The sequence below is a fragment of the Thermobia domestica genome, chromosome 14, assembly GCF_964235325.1.
Source record: "Thermobia domestica chromosome 14, izTheDome1.hap1.1, whole genome shotgun sequence".
Taxonomy (NCBI): Eukaryota; Metazoa; Arthropoda; class Insecta; order Zygentoma; family Lepismatidae; genus Thermobia; species Thermobia domestica.
The window spans coordinates 169,075,901-169,099,138 of record NC_137467.1 but is presented as its reverse complement, the minus strand read 5'-3'; the positions used below and the strand labels follow the sequence as shown (position 1 = coordinate 169,099,138).

The window sequence follows — 23,238 nt, the reverse complement described above, 5'->3', positions numbered from 1 at the left end:
TTATACACTAAATTCCATTGATGTTGTACTTGTTTGTAACATGATTCAATAATTATATATATTCAACAAATTTATATATAATGGATAGTCAAGTTTTTTTTATTTTTTGTGGTAATGCACCAAAGAACTCGTTATAGAAAAAAACTGAATTTGTATGATTTTACATTATTACTTACTGTCTTTCAACTCTGGCCATATTATACCTAGGTATATGTTATGCACATGTGGATATAACTTCTGAAACAACCGCACATATGAATGAAAATATTACGTTTGTTGGTGTATTTCATGAACTACATGCGCCCATATAGATGAAAATATTAAGGATGTTTGTACCTTCTGTGAACTACAAAAACATACATAAATAAAAGTACTTTCTTCAACATGTTATTCAAGAGTTAGATTCTATCGAACGCTCAACACTAACTTTCTTTTAAATACATAAAGTTTAAAATATTTCAAAGATCACCAGCTAATGAAGGGTAACCACTGGAAAAAATTATCGCTCAAATTATCTAGGAATGCTTTTCTTAAATAAACTAAAACAATGGAATGCACTGACAAGGGCCACTGAGAAGTTTCTAAGTGCTTCGGCCTTATTCATTTGTTTTAAGTGGCCATTTTTATATCATTTGAGTTACATCAATGCAGAATCAATTTTTTACCAGCAATTTATTCTATTTTACACAATATTTTGTACTACTATTTCGGATTATCGTCTGAATTTTTCAATTGTTACTTTTCGACTTTACTCATAATAACTGGGGATCTATAGTAGTTGCAGTAACGTAGGGTGAAGGAGGTAAATCAACAAATTGGTGTAATTTTGTAGCTTTGCCATTCGAGTGGAAACTACTAGAATTGTGAGATTCAAAAGATAAATGATTTATTTTGTTATTTTCATCAACCGTATTCGGATTATTCAGATAGTCATGTGGTTTACTGACCATAATTAATAGTTGATTACTAGGGTTGAAAAAGCTTGGACTACTAATACCAGAATCCCGTCTAGGTCTTCTAAAATCCTCTAGATTCGTTTACAAGCTCAGAGGATTTGTGCCAACTGTTTCCAAATTTGAAGATTCTCTCTTGGTCATTGGTTCGAATTCTGAAGTATCAGCTCCTGCAGTTTCTGGAGATCTCAATTGCTGGGCGCTACGTCGTTCCGGTACATCAAAAATAAAGTTATCATCACTATGATTACCTTTAGGTTTCGCGGGGCTCCTTGCACACAAGTAACCAGAGGAATCGGTGAGAGATTCCTCTTTGCCAATGTTGGGACTGCGATTTTCATGACCAGGAGATTCAGCATTTTCACTAGAACAGCCTGGTTGTGGCTTGTTCATTTGTAGATATCCATCATTGGTTGTATCGAAGCTGGTGCTGGGTAAATTCATATATTCTTGTTGTGAAGTTTCTTTTCGTGTCGCGTTGAGGTGACTAGGTTCACTCATCATAGCTAAGTAATCGCTTCTTTCTTTCATCCACGTGTCGTTCATCTGCATGTAAGGATCATTGAGATCAACGTAGTGCTGAAACAAAAAGTACAGATACAAATATTAATGGATGGATTGAAACAAATAAAAGACAAATAATTTCTGTAATAATATGAAACCAAACCATGAACCAAATAGAACACAAGCTAGAAACTGTTTTAAACAGATGCTTAAGGAAGACCATGAACACAAAGTAGCCTGAAGAAATCACAAACGAGAAACTCAGGGACATTATAATGATCAAAAACCAATTGTAGAGTAAATAAAGGAAAGGAAATGCCAATGGACTAGAACATTTTAAGGTAACTGTATGGCTGACTAGAGAAACATGCGTTGAACCGAAGCCCCAGAGTGCACGACGGAAAGAACACCATATATGTACACGGTGAACGACAATTGAGCGAGAGTTAATGTAGCAGGTAAAGAATTGAAATATTAAGTCCGGCGAAGAGCAGAAAATAGAAATACTGCACAGAGGCCTTATATTCCACAGGGAGCGAAAAGATATAAGTAAGTGAAGTTATCCAAAAAGATACAACTATCATTAAAAGTAAAAAATTAAGCTGTACATTCAACTTCAAACCAGAAAATTTAATTAACGCTTAAATTTTATGTATCACTTATTTCACTTCTAATTTCTGAAAAGTCCTCCACGCTTTCGGGTCTCTTCTAGAGACCTAGTTACAAATAATAAGAATAGGTGTGCAGACGTTATTATAAAAGGTAGCGGACTCTGGGCAATCTCAAAACAGAAACACTTAGTCCTGTGTAAAGACGGTGTCAAGTGGTGTTTCGCAGATAGGTCAGGAAATAAGAAATGAAATGGAATATTTCAGTTTTATGTCTCACAGATATACCCTGTAAGCTAAAAGGGATAGATGATTCATGAAAATGAATGATTATGAAGAAATTAATAGAATGAGAGTGTGAGAGGAAACGAGAAGAACCCAAGAAAATCCACGGACAAGATGTTGTTCACCACAAACTCCTATGAGCAGAATCGAATGAGAAGTCCGCTCGCATCAAAAGTGAGCACTCTTTCACTGAGCCACGATGCCTTCCTAAGACGTTAGGCTATGTTAAAGGGCAATAAAAGTAATCTGAACTGGCTACTTCATTTACCAAACAAAAGAGAACAGGGCCTGATATTTTATTGCTTTACTCATATTTTTATCCTCAAGGACAAAGGCTGCAGAAGAAAGGTAACAGCTTAGAAGAAAAGAGACCTTTTGAGTCATTAAAATTAAGAGTGCGTAAAAATGATTGACAATAGTCCTGGTCATGTTTCAATGTAGATTGAAATAACCAGCACAACTTTATATTTTCTAATATATTGCTAAGAAATCAAAAGTGAACATTAAACGTTTGAAACCTAAGCTTTTAATTATTATTAAATGATATAAAATAAGTCGACATACGCTTTATTAATATTTGTGTTACTTAATGATTACTTTCCCGTCACTCTAAGGATGTCACATCCTGTATAGATAAACTAGCAACAACTAAGTATGTTTTTAAATATTACGGATGTATTATATTATGAAATTGTTAGTGTTAAAATGCATGTAATATTATGTTCGGGATATATCGTTAGATGCACTTAGTCCCAAAATTGGACACAATTGCTTTAAAAGTAGTACCTCTTTAATCCCGAATACTTTATTGCTCAAACTACTTGACGATAAATTTGACGCAAGCCGTACATGCGCCAGAATTGTGCACATCACAGTTCTATGTTCTTTCTTTCTCATTTGTAACGACACAAAGTTGTCCTGTAATATCACAGAAAAAAGAAGAAAATGGCAAGAAATATGTTAATCTGTTAAAGTCTACCTGTTGCATGTTTAAATTTCTTGTTTAATTCGCATGTTTCTTTAATAATCATATGCAACCATGTTTGGGACAACTTGCGATAGTATAGACTTAGAAACTTCTTTGCCTATTGCTAGGCGGTGCTGTCTTACTATTAATCCTGGAGGCTATCTATTATTGTATTTTCCGGTGCTGCCCTCGTGTGAGATTTCTGTGAATGTGATGGTAAACGGCGTTGGTTATCAGTAGAGCAACCCAAAAGCATAAAAATCATAATAGGACTTTAGACATATGTTTGGTACCTTTAACATGATTGTGGTTATTTAAGGGTCCCGAAGAAACAAATTTTAAAAGCATAATTTATAATAAAGCATAACTTTAGAAAATAAACCATAACACATAATTTAAAATATATAGGACAATTCTTGGAAAATTCTGTTTAATTGCAAATTTAACATACATACTATATTAATATTTTTTAAAACCAATATTTACAAAGCAAAAGCATTGAGAACATAACAATGCAACAATGAAAAGCTAATTTTTATTTCTGTAAACTTTTTGGTGTAATCCTTTGATGTGGAGAAAAAGAAGGAAATGAAGAAAACCTTCCGCCAGCAATGAATAGTACACATGAACTCCATACTATATTGTTATGTGTATCTCTTGAACTTGAGCACTTCCTGTATTTTTTGGTGATATCTTTTACTTTCCCTTTCTTTATATATGCAACTCTAAGGCGCACACAAGTGAAAGAAAAACCGACTCGAGTAAAGCATGTCTCTTTACAATGCATTAAGTAGAAATTTCATTAAATACGAAAGAAACTGGTTGCATAAGATATTAATAAATAGATCAATATATTTAGAATATATAATGTATAGTAAATATTTTACATTACACACGATTAATATAAAACAACGACTGAAATAACAATAAAGCATAGTTTGGAAAAAATAATGCATAATTACACAAAAAATAATGCATAATGGGGGTTGCTCTAGTTATCAGTTAGTAGTGGGATTAAAACAAGGTTAGATCGCAGAATTTAACCGGAAATGAAAATTCGAATTTGGCATCGAAATTAGTAACTTTGATTCAGTGATCTTCTTAAATTTATAACCTGCTTTGGCATATTGGAAATTTAGAGTGGTTTACTTCTAAAGACAGTTAATTATTTGGACCAAGACTGCGAAATTCCAACCTGTTACTTTTCGCCTGAATATTGTATAATTACTACATCAACGTCAAAAGGGAAATTATGTACTTTGAACGAAGCAATCTTGAGGATTGTGTATGGGGTATTGTTGGAATTGGTAAAATATATCCTTTGCAAAGTTTAATATGTGTTTTGGATTCATTACTTATGAATAAAGTCCTAAATTAAATTCAAGCAATTATTTCTAAATCTGTAGATGTATCCTAAGTTACGTGACTTTACTTCAGCAACTTGTTACGTCATGGCTAAAACATGCTGTGACATATTTAATGGTTACCTTTAAAGGGACAAAACTAGTTACTATTTGTTCGTTATACATACAATCGTTCGGTTAGTTCACAGAAGTTATTTATACAATATTGTAATTTATATCGCATTTTGTGGAAAATGTATATTAAAAATCCAGTTTTCTTCCGATTGCCGCATGAGCTTCCCGTTTGGCCGAAACCGAGTTCTTGATAATACTTCTATGCATGTTGCACACTGAAAACCTTTTGAGTTGAATGAGAGATTACACAAACAAATCTTCCTCATTCTTTAGTAGTTTCAGAACTTATGAAAGGTCTAATTTTTAACGTTTGTGAATCTCTTCCTCACACTAAAGTAGATTATTTTGTGCTTCCATTGTCAATCTGTCTTTCTTAAAAAAATAAAAAAGAAAGGATACTCATGATCATACAGTCACACTGGCATTTGTGCAATCCACCATTCATCGGATTTCACTCGAGACTTACGACACCCAGTTTTCATCTTGATAGGGTCAAGCATACTTAGCCCTACTATCATTATAGGTAATTATTTATTTTTTTTTATTTTCTCTAATTTACTGCTTACTAAGCAACATCTCATAAACTAAGAATACCTGAATAATTCTTTTATAACGACATATACTAACTTAATCCATTAAGTAACAACTACTTTAATTTTATAAGCTGCACAAGACTATAGTAAAGCTTTAACAATATTAATTATGAGATACACACTCTTTTACAAGAAACATTCAACTTCTATTTTATAAAACGTGCAATCACGCTATAATTTCATAATGTAATACACCCGTTAACTAACAGCATTTCGGGTTTAGATTTCTGGGCTTCCGGTATTTATGACCATTTACCCCGTCACGTATGAGGATGACGTCCCTCGGCAAGTATACTATCCGGAGAAAGGGAAAGAAGGAAGCGGTCTGGGACCTATAAGATAGGTATCACTCAGGCATTCGCCTGGTATGAATGAGGAAATCCTTATTCAGAGTGGCTGAGCTCAAAAAGAGTGACCATTAAAATCCACTCTTATGACAGCTTAGGCAAATCCTGAAACTATTCTATCATTTTCAATCTACATTTGCTGACTACAGTTTAAAAAGTAGTAATCATAATTTAAATGAGAAATATTTCATTTACCCTTCTCACACTGTCTTCCAACATGTCTCCCAGTCTATTAGCTAACTCTTGAAACGTTGGTCTTCTGCTTGGTTGAGATCTCCAGCATTCGTCCATTACTCGGTAACTGAAAAAATATATAGTTTTTAAGGAGAATGGATATAAAATAATTTACAAATTCATTTTGTGAAAAACAAATGATTTTATTTATTCACAAACTCATTTGTGCGTTATTTATTTATTTTTATCTACAACTGGAAAAATATTTTATGTTATAAAAAGGGCTCTACCACGATTGGAGCTTGAATCAGGTCCAGTTGGTGGGCGTATAGACTATCATGAAAAATAAATCCTCCCAATGTAAGTCGTTTCCCACCACACTATTTCGCCTTTCAACCTGGAATAGAGGACTACGTCATTTATCCCGTCCTTTGCACTTTTGTGTGCACATTATTGAAAAAGTTGACGTCACAAATCTTAATAATTCGGTTTGTTGTTTTTGGAGCAAAGCTTTTTAACGTCGAATGCTATATTAGTATTTGTGACTTCTATCTTCTTCAATAAATGTGCACAAAAAAAAGTGATAACACTTTGGGATGTGAGATGGCTTCCCAGCAAAGGGCGTTGATCCGCTAATGATGACAAGCAAAATCTGCTAAAACTGTTCAGAAAAATTACTGAAATAATGAATAAATTGTAACTTAAAATATTTATTATTATTATTATTATTATTATTATTATTATTATTATTATTATTATTTATTATTATTATTATTATTATTATTATTATTATTATTATTATTATTATTATTATTATTATTATTACTACTACTACAAATGGACGGACTCAGGGTAAAAGGTAACAAGTCACTTTTTTTTCAATTTTCGGTTTTTAACACAGAGTTGTAGTATTTTAAATGGCGCTTTTTTGTATGAGAAGCCCTATGAAAAAAAACGTGACCAAAAACAAGTACAAGGGACGTGCAAAAGGGAATAATTAAGCTACAATGGAATCGACACTGGGTAAAAGGGAATAAGATGACTCTCCTGAAAAATGAATAAAAATGACTTTTTACCTTTTACCCTGAGTCCGTCCAAATATGTATCAATTTTGTGTTACTAAATAAGTATAATTTAAATAAGATATAGTATCCAATTGTAAGACAAAGAAATATTGATTGTGAGCAATTTATATCATCTTTATGTGATTTTAACCATGCATGTATCACTTGCTTGTGTATGGCTCAGCATAGTTGTTGGTATAGCAGAAATCATGATTTCGATCTAATGTATTACTCAGGAGAGAAGCTTTTTTTAAAAAAAAAAAAAAATATGCAAGAATGATGAAAAACGACTGGAAGCTTTAGAAATGTATATGTGGAGAAGAATGGATAGAATTAGTTGGGCCGAGTGGAAACGAATGAGAGTCTTAGAAATGGTGAAAGAGAAAAGAACAATTTTAGATATTATTAAGAAGAGGAAGATGAGCTCGTTGGGACATTAAACAAGAAGGAACTGTATCATGAGGGATGAGCAAGGGTGTACGGTGACAGGAAAGAGAGGGAGAGGGCGAAGAAGACTACAATTCATGGAAGATATCAAAACAGAAATCATATGTAAAGACAAAGAGGTTAGAGGAAGTCCGTGGAGCATGGAAGCTTTTCAGTTGCAGCAAGTGACCTGCTATAAATTTAACCAAGAAAGTCCTGTCGTTTTTTCGCCCATTACATTCAAACATCGATATGTCACCTAAGACGTACTTGGAAGATCAAAAGTAGTCTCCATCAGCATCTACCTTCTGCCAACGTTTTGGAAGGCCATGGATTCCAACGCGGTACAACTTGGTGGGTCGTGAAATGCAGAAAATATCAAGTGAATTTTGCACTTATACTAGGGATTTGAACTGGTGACCTCTAAGGTGATTGTCCAAGGAAGGGAACAGGTCATAACTGGGCGGTACAATGTTCAGGGAGTATGGCAGATACGATAGTGTTTCCCATCCAAGGCGAGGATGGTGTCCCGGGTCATCCTAGTCACGTGGGGCTTAGCGTTGTACTGTAACAGGAGGACTCCTTTGAGATTCAGAAGTGTTGGCTCCAGAGTATTGAGTTTTTTCTTGAACACGGCTCAACTGCTGACAGTACACAGTTGCATTGATCCTCTGACCAGCTAGTAGCAATCACCGATGCCCGATGCTGGGAGGAGTCCACAAAAACACAGGAGGACCTTCTTCTGGTGCAGTGCTGGTTTAGGCTGGTTTCGATCCGCTTCATGGGATGCTAATCAATGATGACGGCGGCGCCGTGGAGCTTCATACAGGATCCAGTTCTCATCATATGTCAAAACGTTGTTTAGAAATGGCTCCTTCCTCAGGCGAGACAGGAAAGATACCAGGTATCGGCTCGCGTTGCCTCCTGGCCGAAGTCAAATCATGTGGGAATCATCGACCCAACTTGTAGTGTTTCCCAAGTTGATGGAGGTGCTACCGAATGGTTTCTTCACTTACACTGAATTGTAGTCCCAGTTCCTCATATGTCTGTTCACTAATCGCCTGAGTTGCTGCCTGAAGATCTTCATTGTCAACATGTGTTGGTATTCTGGCACGTAGTGTGTCTTGGAGTGCTGCGTCACCGCCCTTAAACTTGTTAATCCACCGTTGCACTGTCCGCGTATTCACGACACTCTCACCAAAGGCGTGGCTTATCTTCCACCCCGCTGCAGCGGCGTTTGGCTCCAGTTTTTACTCGTACAGCATACACGCTCTTATGACGCTCTGTCGAGTTCGCATGTTGACTCTGTCCTTCCGCAAGTTCGCGGTGTAACTGAATTACCTCAACGAGGTAGTATGTTGGATATACCCACACCAACAACTGACGTTCGCCTCATCTCCATTCGCATTCAACTCACGGTGTGAGGGCCAAAGAAACACAGAGCTCCGCAAAAAGCGACATAACACTCCTTATTACCTTTATAATAATGACAGAATACCTATGATGATGATGACGATGATGACTCAAATAATTGTAGCCTTATTATTTATTTTCAAAAGACGAGAATTAAAATATATTATTTTTTATTCTTGATAGGTAACGAATTACGAAGGTGCGAAATATGTAGAAGAGAAGGAAGCTGTCTACAAAAACATTCCGTAAAAATCTACGTATAAAAATTACTTACATATCATTAGTCGCAAATTTTGGTTTCTCCATCCTGTAGCCATTAAGAAGTCTGTTGTAGAACGACTGATTGACGTCCATGCCTAAAGAAACAGTAAATGAAATTACACAAAAGCTCAGATATTCGTTGTATTTTCTACAGGTTTATAATTGTGTCTCTTGAGAGAAATAACGTCGGTTAATATTAAAATTATATCGCTACAGGCTAAGGGAATAGAGTTTAGGGGCTAAGGGAACATCCTAATTTTTGGATATAACAATTATGACTTTGGATAAGTGTTTTCCCTTAGCTTGTAGCAATAAAATTTTATGTTGTTTACCTCAAAGCCGCCACTGGTTTACAACAACGGAAGGATAAGAAATTAGAAGAAATAATATTTAAAAAATTAAAGCTTGCAGAAGAAAATTCTATTTTTATTGATTGCTGTCCTGAATGAGGATTCCTTTCGCAACTGATCCAATAATTCGTCTCCCGCTATTCGAATATGGAATGGAAATGATGATACGGAACTATTTGTATTTCAGTAAGGCTAATTTAAACGATTAAACCTAAACTAAATTTTAAGTCCAGAAAAAAGATAGTATTTTGTATTATTTTTTTTAAATTTTGAATGGATATATTGGCTCACTCGAATTTAGTACTGAGACTGTACGAGATGAGACCTTTCAAAATCCCCTACTCGGATCCGAACCAGTACTAGAGTTTTTATTCGATCTCAAACCGGTCTTCGAACATAGAACTCTCGCGTTAGCCACTTGATCACACAAAAAATATATCTTGAATAGACTTCATGACGTCACAAACATAGAATACAGTTCAGCAGACCTTAATTACATTTGATTTCATTTGTTAATTATTCTGAAGATCATATTGCGTTATACGAAAGGACGTACACTAAATAGTATAATACTTTAATTTAAACAATGCATTAAAAATGCAATTTGGAAAATGTTATAAGTAAAATCATTTTTATAGTAATTTATGATACTATTCTATGATACTATTTACTGTATATGTATATTTATATATGCAGTTACCAGCTAATATATTCAAAAAGTAATTTAATAATTTTTCGAAGTGGTACAGTGAGCTGTGCTTAGTTGTTCATCTACTGAATAATAGTTTGAGCACTAAACTGACGGAAGAATTATTTTTCTTATTATCTCTTATGAGTCAGGTACGTAGTTGACTATACAATTTTACACCCATATGAATGTGTAACTTTTCTATATGCATGTTGGATGATACACGAAAGATGATTTATCTGTTCCACGTACGATAATTGTAAATACCTCCACTTCTTATATTACTGTTATCCAAGTGAACCCATTTAATTCCTAATCACATATCTAAAGTTGTATATTTTTGTATGGATGATCTCACATTCGGCTCCAAACGGGGCACCTGCTGTAGCATGGATCTTACATGAAAGTAGGCTCTTCTTCCATATTTGCTGATGCATGCTATGGGATGAATTTAAAATTAATAAAATAATAAACTTCACCTTTGCACGCGTGATCCTTTTCTTTTGAGTTATGTTAATATTTCGACTCACTCGGGAGTCATGCTTGCAACCAGATTTTAGTTTTTGCAGGCTTTATAATAACATAATAACGTTGGTGTCTGCTTACGTAAGTTCTGTAGAAGACGAAGCCCGAATTCCCGAACTACACTAGATTTCTTAAACACTTATTACAATTCGTTTGCAATTTTTATCCGTTCACTAACACGTGAATAAGAACAGGTACTTTTTTATTTTTAGTTTATGAATCAAATGTTATTTTTGGTTTTAATTCTTACTTGTGACTTTGCACACTAATTTCAATGTGTACTATGATCACTGATGAAATTTAATATAGTTATAATAATGTACAATTTTTTATTTTGCAAGTCAAGACCTCGACCAGAAAAAGTTCGGTACAGTAATAATGTACCAGTGTAGACTTGACAGCTAAGACACGATATTAAGTGTCCTGTGCGTATTTTTCTAATGAAGACACCGTGTGCATGGGATTTCTCGGGATCTCCCGTTTCCTCCCACTTTCTTTATTCCACCATTTCATTCGTTGCTCATCATCACCGTCTCCTTTAGCCTTACCGGCATAACAGTAGGACGTAAAACTCAAAAAATTCCTTTCATTTTTTCTATTCACGACTCTGGAACTCACTAAAGAAATAATAAACACTTCTGACCAGAGTATATACATTTGTTTATTAAAAACTAAATTACAGTGTAATGGTTTCGACAACTTAACGTTGTCCTTATCAGACACTAACTCTGATGTCTGATGAAGACAACGTTAAATTGTCGAAACCGTTACACTGTAATTTAGTTTTTAATAAACAAGTGTATATACCCTGGTCAGAAGTGTTTATTATTTCTTCATTTTTATAGTTAAGTTTCTAACTAATAATGAAGAATATTTAAATGCAAAATAAGAAATTCGTACATAGTTGTAAATATATTAAGTTTCATTAGTGAGTATAGTGTAGTGGAGGCATTTATGCAGATAAAAATCAGAAAATCAGTACTTGTAGTATTAAAAAGGTAATAACCATTTTTCTAATCATTACTAGAACAGTAGGTTTTACAGATATGTGTGTTCTATAACATTGCGGATATTCTGCTAATTCGAGATAGAAAACATTGAACAGCCGTGAACGAACATGTGCCTTAAGCCTTAAGTATTAACGTTGAGAAGTTGATTCAGAGCTAAAATATCATAATGTAAACATTGTAGTATACTCAGAAACAAGTGTGCAAAGTGAGAAGTAAAAATTGACATCAAGAAATAACATTTGATGCAAAAACCGTTACAAGAAATAGAACGTAGTTCGGAAATTCGGTGACTATTTTCTTTACAGGACTTATAAAAGCAGAAAAGATAATATTGTACGAGTTCCAGCCTGCAAAATGTAACATATGTTTGGGAATATGACTCCCGAACGAGTTAAAACATTAAACTAAAATGAAGAGGCCCACGGGTGCAATGATAAGCTTTATTATTTTATTAGGCCCCTTTTCATATAATCTCGTGTTAAGAAGACATCTTAATATTTTTTTCTTATATTCAGCGCTATGCGATAAAAAAAAACGTGCACATGCTTTAAATGTCTTTCAAATCTCACACGAACTTGTTGAGATAACTAACCTGGATAAGGAGTCTGTCCAAGCGAAAAGAATTCCCATAAAACAACTCCGAAAGACCAGACATCAGATTGTGTGGAGAATATGCGATCTCTCATGGATTCAATAGCCATCCATTTAATTGGTAAAGGACCCTGAAATAAAAGCAAAATCAATTGAGATCACCTATCATGTGTTTAAAACTCATTTAATTCATATTTGCTGTGACATAAACAATTTGAAATAGATTATAAATACAGTTGTACCTACATATTGTTTACTATCAATATTGCACATAACTGTACATGATCGCAGGGGGCACCCGAAGAAAATTTTCTAGCAGGGCCCATCTCCATGGTTGCTACATTACATCTGGTATTTCTGGTATTTGATATACGTGATTTGCTATATTACGTATACATTTTCGTGAACCAGGGAGGCCCGCCCCTGCCCCTTTCTGACGCCCATGCTTGATGGATCTTGATATACATATGCACATATACAATATGTTTTAAATGATGAAAGATCTACCTTTGTGTTGTTTTCATATATACCTAGGGAGATAAAAGAATTAATAAAATAACTCATTTACTGATTCACTTGGCGCCAAATCATCAAAACTATAAGATGCAGAACTTCAAAATTTTTCATCAATATTATCCTTGCACCCTAGGCCGTAGATAAGATGGCTTTATTACAAAATGCGATCCCAAAAGGGAGAAAGGGGGCTTGCTTTTTATTTCATCCTCCAGATCTCTGAAACTATTGGCGTACAATCATGAAATGTTGTATGAATATTCTAGACGTCCTATAGACTAATGATAAACTAAAACTTTACGAAAAATGAAATTGTAGGACTTGGATACATTTGATTATGAATAATCTGTTGTCATAGAGACGGTGAAAGTAAATAAAAGAGGGTAGTTGATGGCTCGTTGTAATCCAGAAGAAATTTGAACTGTATTAAAATACATTTTGATGTTTCCTAAATCTCACAATTTAAGCAAATCAATCTACGGCTGTTTCAATGCTAATATTTCATAGTAGTAATAGCAGAACGTGTTTAAATTCCAAAAGTGAAGTGCACCGAAGGCATTCTTTCTGAAAGAAAGAGTGGTTGCTGAACAGTAAAAACAACTTGCAATACCAAACGGTATTGGTAATTGTGCAAGTACGGGTAAAGAGTGCAAATAAAACGAATTAACAAAATGATGGATATATCACAGATTGACCTACTAACTATGGATAACTATCACATTTGGCTTCTAAAAATAGGTGCAATATTATGAAGTAAAGAGCTGTGCCGTAACATCATTTAAGGTGAAAAACTACAAACGTTCAGTGAGTGGTCCTATAAAAATGACTAGGCCTTCTCAATAAGAATAATAACATTGTCTCCAGAACTGGTGGGTATGTTCTTGAACAAAACATGTGCAAGAAAGACGTGGGACAAACTAAACAAAATATTTGTGGTAATGTGCAGGGCAGAATAATTGATCTCGGCATTAAATTAACGAACTTGAGGATGAACACAAATGAAAAGGTAAGTCAATACATAACTAGGGAAAGGAACATTACTTGAAAAAGTGCTTGATGCAAAAAGAAACAGTGTTTCGTACTATGAAGGGACTCAATTAAAAAATGAGAGTATTGCAACGGTACTGCGAATGAAAAGAGATATGTAGATAGAAGAGGTGCAGCAGTCCCTTGTAGAAGGAGAAAATAGGCTGAATGAAAACAAAAGACAGGGTACAAGATGAAAAAGTTTGGAAACAACAAAGAAACGCAAAGGTGCTTCAGGGCCGGATCAATTGGACACTTAAAGTTCCAGCGCTATACGATACAAGAAAAGAAGGTAAAGAATAATGATAAGCGTCCCGGAAATCATCACAAGAGAGACTGATAGAAACAAGAAAAGAGGAAAGGACAGGAAGCAGCATATAACATATAGAGCGTGCTTGAATAAATTGGATCGTGAAATGGAAAAGAAAATGACTCAGGGTTGACCTCCCACATTACCATTCGTGAAGACTCGATGGGGATTAAGCGAGAGATAAAAATGTCCATACAGGTTGCAGAAAATGCCTGATCGATGGAACTACTTGGACAAGGTAAAATTAGAATAGCAATATTTATCCCATCTGAAGGTATAGTGCAAGATCTTTGTATTTATAATGTTTTATACGTGCATAACATACAATCAAACGTACTTTCAATGAAGTGCTTAACGAAAATGATAACATAGTCTGGTCTGGTTTTTAAGTATGATAATAAACAGTAATGATGACATAGTCATATATACTTATAGAAACATTTAATCTGTCAAATGCCTCTTTGACAATTAAATCAAATAATAAACCAAATTGAAAGTTGTTTATACACAAAAGGTTAGCGCATATAAACAACTACATAAAACATACGAAAGTGCAACATTTAGTGCTAAGTCTTGAAGATGTAAATATAAACAGGGAGCAAAACATTTGTGCTTCGTGGATTCCGAGTAAAATTGTTGAACTATCCTTAAGAACGTTAAATTATGAAAACATAAGTAGGCCATTAGCAGCAATACACATGGATCTTTGCAGGGAAAGGCAAAATGAATCATTAGTTGGTTTAAAATACATGTATTTAATTGTAGATGTGTATAGTAAATGTATTACTATATATATGTTAGTTAAATTTAATCGGTTTGTGCAATTCAAAAATAGACACGAGAATGAAACGGGATTAAAAATAAAAGCTGTTAGTACGGATAATGGGATAGAATTTGTAAATAACAGATTTAAGTAATTGTATACATCAAAAGAAATAAAATATGAGCTCATAGTACCATATTGCCAAGGTTACAAACACCAACAAATCGGCCACTCATAGGGTCAAGTTGCGGGTTTGCCCGTGATTGGAAAACGGTTTCTTAGTTTTCATGACAAGAGCTTTCAGACGATTTATGTTTTCCCCAGGTATTTGGTCCCGGTATTGAATCATCCCTAGTCAGTATTTCTTCAAAGAAGCTTAACACATTATTTTTTACTTTTCTAACACAACGGTTTGAATGCCTAATATTTATTTTACTCAAATTGAAACTCCATTAATATTAGTTACTGGTACTTATTTTAAAACTATTTCATTTACAACATTAAAATTTTAGATGCCACGTTGGCAGTTATTGCGGCAAAATACCTCACACTCCAACCTTTCCCTCATTCCTGTTGTTCGGCCATTTTATTTTCAGGCGTTTACGTTTTTCCGAATATCTCAGCATATATTTATTCTATCGAAATGAAAATTGCGGAATAAATCTCTATTTCAAATTTCCTTTAAAAATAAGAAGCTACTGAGTCATAATGTTATACGCATCACCTTTTACTCTTCTAATAGAAACAAACCCCGGCCCCCCAAGCGTTACCGGACCCCAATCTCCTTTGGACGAAATGTGCTTAGAACTAAACATCCCTGGACGAAATGTCCCTTGGACCAATGGTCTTTTGGACGAAATGTCCTTTGGACCAAATGTCTTTGGACGAAATGTCTTTGGACCAACTCTCTTTGGACAAAATATCCTTTGGACCAATTGTCTTTTGAACGAAATGTCCTTTGGACCAATTGTCTTTTGGACGAAATGTTCTTTGGACGAAATATCATTTGGACCAAATGTCCTTGGACTAAATGTCCTTTGGACCAATTGTCTTTTGGACGAAACGTCCTTTGAATCAATTGTCTTTTGGACAAAATTCCATTTGGACCAAATGTCTTTGGACGAAATGTCCTTTGGACCAATTTTCTTTTGGACGAAATGTCCTTTGGACCAAATTTCTTTTGGATGAAATGTTCTTTGGACGAAATGTTCTTTGGACGAATTGTCCTTTGGACCAAATGTCCCTGGACCAAATGTCTTTGGACTAAATGTCTCTGGACGAAATGTTCTTTGGACGAAAAGGGTGGTCACCCTTGTATCTATAAAATGCAGGTTAATGGAGAATATAGTAGTGTATGTTAATGACGTTTTAGTAATTGGTAAAGATACATAAGAAATTGAAGAAAAAATACCAAAAATACAAGACAGTATCAATATACAAGAAAGCTGCAACTATGTTTTTAGACCTTGAAATAAGGAAATGTAAAGATGGATTTGAACTATCTGAAAAGAGATACATTTATAAACTGCTGGATAAATACGACATACGTGACTGTAATATTATTCTACCACTTGGAGTGTTAGTCAAGATTTTGTATCAATATGAACAATCTAAAGTGTAGACAAAAACATGTGTCTAGAAATGTGAGTATAATTAATGTGTTTAGCTGTATGCACATAACCTGATACATGTTTCAATATCAGTTACTTTTCAAAATTTAACGGAGATCCAAGAGAAATGCATTTAGCTACTGTAAAAAGAATTCTTAGGTATCTAAAAGGAACTCAAAATTGTACTCTAAAATATTGCAGGGGAAACGCAAAAATATCAGGCGTTCTGAGACAAGTTGGAATTGAACACAGGAGAGTATATCATTAGTGGAAACGTATTAAAAATAGGGAGTTCATTAGTTGCATGGAAGAATAACAAGTTTTAGTTTCCTTATTGACATGTGAAACAAATATCATTTCACTGTGTGAAGTTGTGTGTAATGCTAAATGGAGCATGAAATTAACATTTGAAATTGGTCTGTCAGAATGGGTTAGATGTGTGTTTCAGTACAACCAAGTAGTAAAGCAAGAATTGATTTGGTTAAAGTAAAAGATGTGAAGACCAAACCAAAGCCCATCGACAGAAAGTACTATTTCGACAAAGGTGAGGTAGACAAAGCAAATATTTTGCTGAAATACGTAAATTCGCAAGAGCTACTATCTGATATTTAACAAAAGAAGTAGATAGAAAGAAACTTAAAATGTAAACGACCAAATATTTGTGAAAAAGTAAGGTAAATATTATACAGCAAACGTAGCCAGGAGGGGTTATGTGAGAGTAGGCTATATTTGCAGTTAAATAATCTGTGGCGACACAGACGATGAAGGTGTATCTAAGACGGTAGTTGATGCTTCCTTGTAGCCCACAAGAAATAAATATAAACTTACTTAAATATATTTTAGTGTTTAATAATTCTCACGATTTAAGCACAACAGGTGTTTCAATGCTAACATTTCATAACAGAAACGACGGTAAGCAGGCTTCAGTTAAACCAAACTTTAGCAAGTATTTTTAAACCAATATATATATATATATATATATATATATATATATATATATATATATATATATAGGGTAAGTCAAATGCCTTGGACACCTGCATAAGTTTGAAAATCGACGGGAAAAGTAAAAAGTGATGATGGGAATAGAGGTTTGATGAGGGGCCGCAACTTTTGAAGTGTATGTCATTCATGGCCGCCATCTTGAAATCCTCCATTTTGGATTCAAGTCAATTTTTTAAATCAGAAGGGGGTGTATGACACATCAAATAACTAGCTTGAGCTCAGGAATTTAGTGGTGTAATTTGTTTTTTTCTATCTTGTACAGTTTAGAAGTTCTTAATGTTCAAATATGGGAAATTACCTTCATACTGACCCAGTTCAATCTTTGTTCCTGGTGATCTAAAATGGGTCTGACACGTGAACAGAAGATCGAAATCACCCTTATATCAGGGGAACACAGCTACCGAACACTAGCAGCTGACTACAACAGACGGTACCCAGACAGAGAACCGGTATCGCACAGCATGGTGGCTCACGTGATCACCAACTTCCGGGAGACGGGCTCTGTTTAAGATAGGGCACGTAGTTGGCGACCAAAGGCTGCCACCAATGAGGAAACTGCAACGGCGGTTGTTGCGTCGTTTGTGAAAAGTCCTAAACGAAGTACCCGTCGTGTGTCCCTAGCATGTGCAATAATCTAATCCTCCGTTGTCCGGATATTGCACGCCAATCAGTGGCATCCGTACAAGCTGCACATGCAACATAAACTGAAGGAGGATGACCCTGATCACCGATTGGAGTTCTGCATGTGAGCTACTGAACAACACGAAGTGGATCCTGCGTTTGCGAAGGGCATACTGTTCAGCGATTAGGCGTATTTCACTTTGAACGAGGAGGTTAATTGACCTAATTGTCGATACTGGTGTGACGCAAATCCGAACTGGGTTGACCCGAGTCGAGATCATAGTCCAGCGAAGGTGATGGTATGATATGGCATATGGGACACCCGCATCAATGGGCCATTTTTCATTTACAACACCTTAACTGCACCACAGTATCTGATGCTGCTGCAGGACCTTGTGACCCCTGCCACACTGAACGCTGACGGATTTTCCCATTTTATTTTCAGCACGATGGAGCCCCTCCACACTATGGACTTGGTGTCCGTGAATGGTTGGATGAACAACTGCCAGGGAAGTGGATTGGTCGCCGTGGTCCCGTGGAGTGGCCGCTCAGATCCCCTGACTTAACGCCCCTTGATTTTTATCTATGGGGACATCTTAAGCAGATAGTGTATGCTCAGAGAATCCGTGATTTGAGACACCTGGAGGAACGCATCCAACAAGCCTGTGACCAAATTTCAGGAGACATTCTGCTCCGTGTGCAGTCAGAGTGGTTACGGGAACTACAGTTGTGCATTGCACGGGATGGACAACATAAATAAATGTTTGGTAATAACGTTCTCGAGAAAGGTAACCCTACCTAATTCCAATTACTCTATGAATAACATTATAATACAAAGAGTTACACATGTAAATGATTTAGGCGTCCTTATAGATTCTAAACTATGCTTTAATCAGCATATACATAAAATGATTAATGAGGCATACAAATCTTTAGGATTTTTAATTAGAAATACAAATGAATTTACTAACATAAGAGCTTGTACTGTTTTGTTTAATAGCTTAGTACCTAGCAAGTTAGAGTATGCGTCAATAGTATGGACTCCTTACTATAAACAACAGGAAAGAAATATTGAAAAAATACAAAAGAAGTTTTTACGATATTTGTATTTTAAAATGTACAGGGTGAATTCCTATGACATAAGAGTTTCTTACAGCAAATTATTAGACATTTTTAAATATTCGCCATTAACTACACGAAGAGAAATATCTCAATTGATTTTTTTATTTAAATTGGTGAATGGCATTATAGATAATCATGAATGCATAAGTATGTTAAATTTTAATACTGCCAAAATGAATTTACGGAATAGAACGCTATTTTATACTCTAAAATCTAGAACTTCTATGCATATGAATTCCCCCCTAATTCGAATTTGTCGAAATTATAATAATGTATCTAAGGAAAGTCCAGAGATTGATCTTTCTTTGCCATATACTTTATATTTGAAATTATTAAAACAAACATTAGATAAGAGGTGTGTCAGATGATTATTAAAATATTGTATATATTGTATAATTTTTCTCTATTATATCCTTTATATTTGCAATTGTTGAAACAGATATCAGACAAGTAATGCGTCAGATGATTATTCGAACATTGTATACATAGTTCTTGTTTTCTGTTACGTTATAGATGTAACATTGTTTTTGTTTTTCTTTACACCAATGCCAATCAATGTATATCCTTCTTTATTTTATTTTATTTTATTTTTATTTGCTCGTCTTTCTCTCTATTTTTCCTCTCTGTTTTAGTTTTATTTTATTTTTATGTTTACTCTTATTATTGTACATGTATATAAGTATTTGAATATAACTTAATTCCTGTAAGCCTATTGTAATTGGGACAGCCGTCCTGTTATAGGTGACAAATAAATAAATAAATAAATAAACATGTGATGTAGCTTTCAGTATCAAGGTAATTTCCCACTTTTGAACATTAATAACTTCCAAACTGTACAAGATAGAAAAAAACAAATTACACCACTAAATTCCTGAGCTCAAGCTAGTGTTATTTGATGTGTCATACATTCCCCTTCCCATTTAAAAAATGACTTGAATCCAAAATGGCGGATTTCAAGATAGCGGCCATGAGTGACATATACTCCAAAAGTTAAGGCCCCTCGTCAAACCTCTATTCCCATCATCACTTTTTACTTTTTCCTTCGATTTTCAAACTTATGCAGATGTCCAAGGACTTTTGACTCACCTTGTATATATATTTCAGATATTTTCTATAGCCTTTATTCTTTCCGTACAAAGAATATTTCTACTATTAGCATGTAAACAAAAATCCTACTAATTATTTTTATTTATCACATTATAACGTAACAAAACTTGACAAAATAATAATGACAAATATATATCACCTATTTTCTCTCAAGTCTAAATAAGGTTTTAGTATGCAATGTCATTGTATTAAATTGTACATCTAAACAATGTTCACATGATGATAACATATAATACACAAGACCTCAGTGTATCTAATGAAATATGCTACATATAAGAAGAATTATCCAAAAATGCTGAATTTTAAATATGAGTTTAACAAAATAAAACAAAAGTTGAATTGTGAAAATACGCACCATACAAGCAGACAATTTGAAGGAATAGCTAAAAAGAACTATATATCAATACTCTTTACAGGAAGCCATCACTAAAACGTCAATACATACGTTAAATTTACATTTTCTAACGAAGATCAAAATTACCCAACAACATACAAAACCGCATATACAGTATACATTGTGAGCATGATCTACGGAATATTTACTCTTTAAGAAATAAATAGATTAAAATGCAGTTACGTTTATTACAATGTAATTATTTATACGTATGGATGTTTCGTACATAGAATGGGCAAAATTTTATGAATTTATTATTTCCCTTAAATCTTCAAATACTGATTCAGGGTCTTAGTAATAACGAAGCTATTAACCTGTACGAACTATAATTATTTTATTTAACTTTAACCGAATACACTAAGATATTACGTAAAGACTAATTGGATATATATACTTACATTTCCTTTTCTCATGTAATTATTAGACTTGTACATATCTTTGGCTAATCCAAAATCACATATTTTTACCACATTGTCATCAGCTAACAATATATTTCTTGCAGCAAGATCTCCATGCAAAACCTTGGAAGAAAACAAATTAATATTTTAAAGTAAAAAGTATTTAACATTCAATAAACATAACACTTCAATACATTAGTAATACTACACTAAAATTTAGAGAAAATAAAAATCTAACTGTTAAAAGGATCAAAGCGTATCATACGACATTTACATACTGAAAAAAATCATTTCTTCTACTGACAGGCAATACTTGATACTTTGTACATTAAAATCATAAAATCGAAATTGAATATAGCTACAGGAAAGATACATAGACAAGAATTGGGATTTAGTTATTGAATCGTTCACCTTGATCTAGATAGTGGATGGAAGTCAGATACGAAGTGGTTGCTGTCATTACAGTCAGTCAAAAGAACTATGTACAGCAAGAGATTTAACTGTTTATGGCTACAATTGAATACCTACAAGCGCACTACAAATATGTATATTCCTTGTTATACAGTAATCGACAAATACAATTAATATAATTTATACTGTATGTAGTCTATATCAGGTATATTATTTTCTTTTCCGACGACTGTACATAGTTCTTTCTTTCTTTAAATTTCAATTTTAAATTTTCCACGTAGCTGTTTGTGTAAATTCCTTTACAAGCAACAAGCATAATTGCTTTATTTGTTTTCTAACTATAACTAAAGAAGGAAATAAGAGAGATTAGACAAAAGGTTCATGTGATTTTACTGTGAAATGCAAAAAGAATTATTGTATAATACGCATATAAATATGTTATATAATAAAGAGTAGTGTGCCTATGATAGTACAAATTATTACAATAAAATATGAACTATTAGGAAATTTGTTGAAGTAATTGAAAATGAACGAAAAACTTTTTTTACTTAATTTTTTGTGTATAAATTATTATGCTTTATTTTATAAATATTCTAACCTAGAAGGTAAAACTTATGTCTCGTTTAATATGAATGAGGGAGGGTTACTTCGACAATTTAACAATAAACACTTAGTTTTGAAGATTTGAGTTGTAACTGCTCCGGATTTACGCCTAACATATTTCTTCACTTGAACGCAAATTTTGCGTTAGTGTCTATTGGTGACGTCCATTCAAATTTGTATAGTTCGCCCTGTGTGTGCCTTTCGTCGATTGTGCTGCCTCTTGGTAATACTAAAAGGAATATCGATACAAAAAGAAGACAAAAGATGAGAGAACTGAGAAACAAAACTAAGAAAAAGTGTATTGGTGCGTGTGTGCTGATAATGATTCGGCACTTCTGTGTTGAATTTTAAATATTAGCCTCGTCCTCATATTTTTATTTGATATTTTAATTGCGCGTCATCGTTAAAAAGACCTAAGATGCATGTAACATGCTCTGAATTATCTGCAAAATTAATAACTAATATTTTAATGAAAGTTACTAATGTTTTTATAATAAATCCGAAAGTAAAACTTTGCCATGTCATTTCCATTAAAAAAAAGTGAATGAGGACGAAATACCAATTCAGAGGAAAAGCGATTATGAAGAAGGACATAAGAATACTGTATTCCAGTATAATCATCAAATATTTCAATGTGCTATGAGCAAAATCTATAATAATCTCACCATGAGGTACCTACAAAGCAATCATCTTACACATTCGGCAGACACGGCAATATAGACATTTATTTCCAGAAGATTAAGTGGATATTGGAACAAAAGGACTTATGTTTCGCAACGGCAAGTGTGCACGTGCAGAATAAAACAAGGACATTAATATCGTCGGAACGTTCACTTTCATTCTACGAACTGATCGTATTTAGGGCAAAGTACTTTTAATACCACGTGTAACATTTTAGGTACGTTTAGTCTTATTAGCAGTTGGAATATTTAGAAATTTTATTTTGTTTTCAAAAACTATGACTTAAATAATGAATAAGTGTAATTTCAATGTGACAAGTATAAAAGTGTGGGTAATACCCTCATTTATACTCATTTACATTTTAGGTCTTCTCACAGTTGCGACCTTCCGAGTCTAAACCATGGACTGTAAGGTAGAGTGCGTTAACGGAGTCATTG

General features: G+C 34.0%; 1 protein-coding gene across 1 annotated transcript in view; it reads right to left on the bottom strand.

Moving 5' to 3' along the window:
• Nucleotides 1-777: 777 nt before the first annotated feature.
• LOC145670103 (vascular endothelial growth factor receptor 2-like) overlaps nucleotides 778-23,238 on the bottom strand; it is a 135,460-nt gene continuing 112,999 nt past the window's right edge. Inside the window, exons 8-12 of the mRNA XM_081738472.1 lie at nucleotides 21,107-21,229; nucleotides 12,239-12,368; nucleotides 9,087-9,168; nucleotides 5,931-6,036; nucleotides 778-1,532 (exon numbers count right to left, since the gene is read on the bottom strand). Coding sequence (XP_081594598.1) covers nucleotides 1,038-1,532; nucleotides 5,931-6,036; nucleotides 9,087-9,168; nucleotides 12,239-12,368; nucleotides 21,107-21,229 — 936 coding nt within the window. The 3' untranslated portion in view covers nucleotides 778-1,037. The remainder of the gene's footprint in view (nucleotides 1,533-5,930; nucleotides 6,037-9,086; nucleotides 9,169-12,238; nucleotides 12,369-21,106; nucleotides 21,230-23,238) is intronic.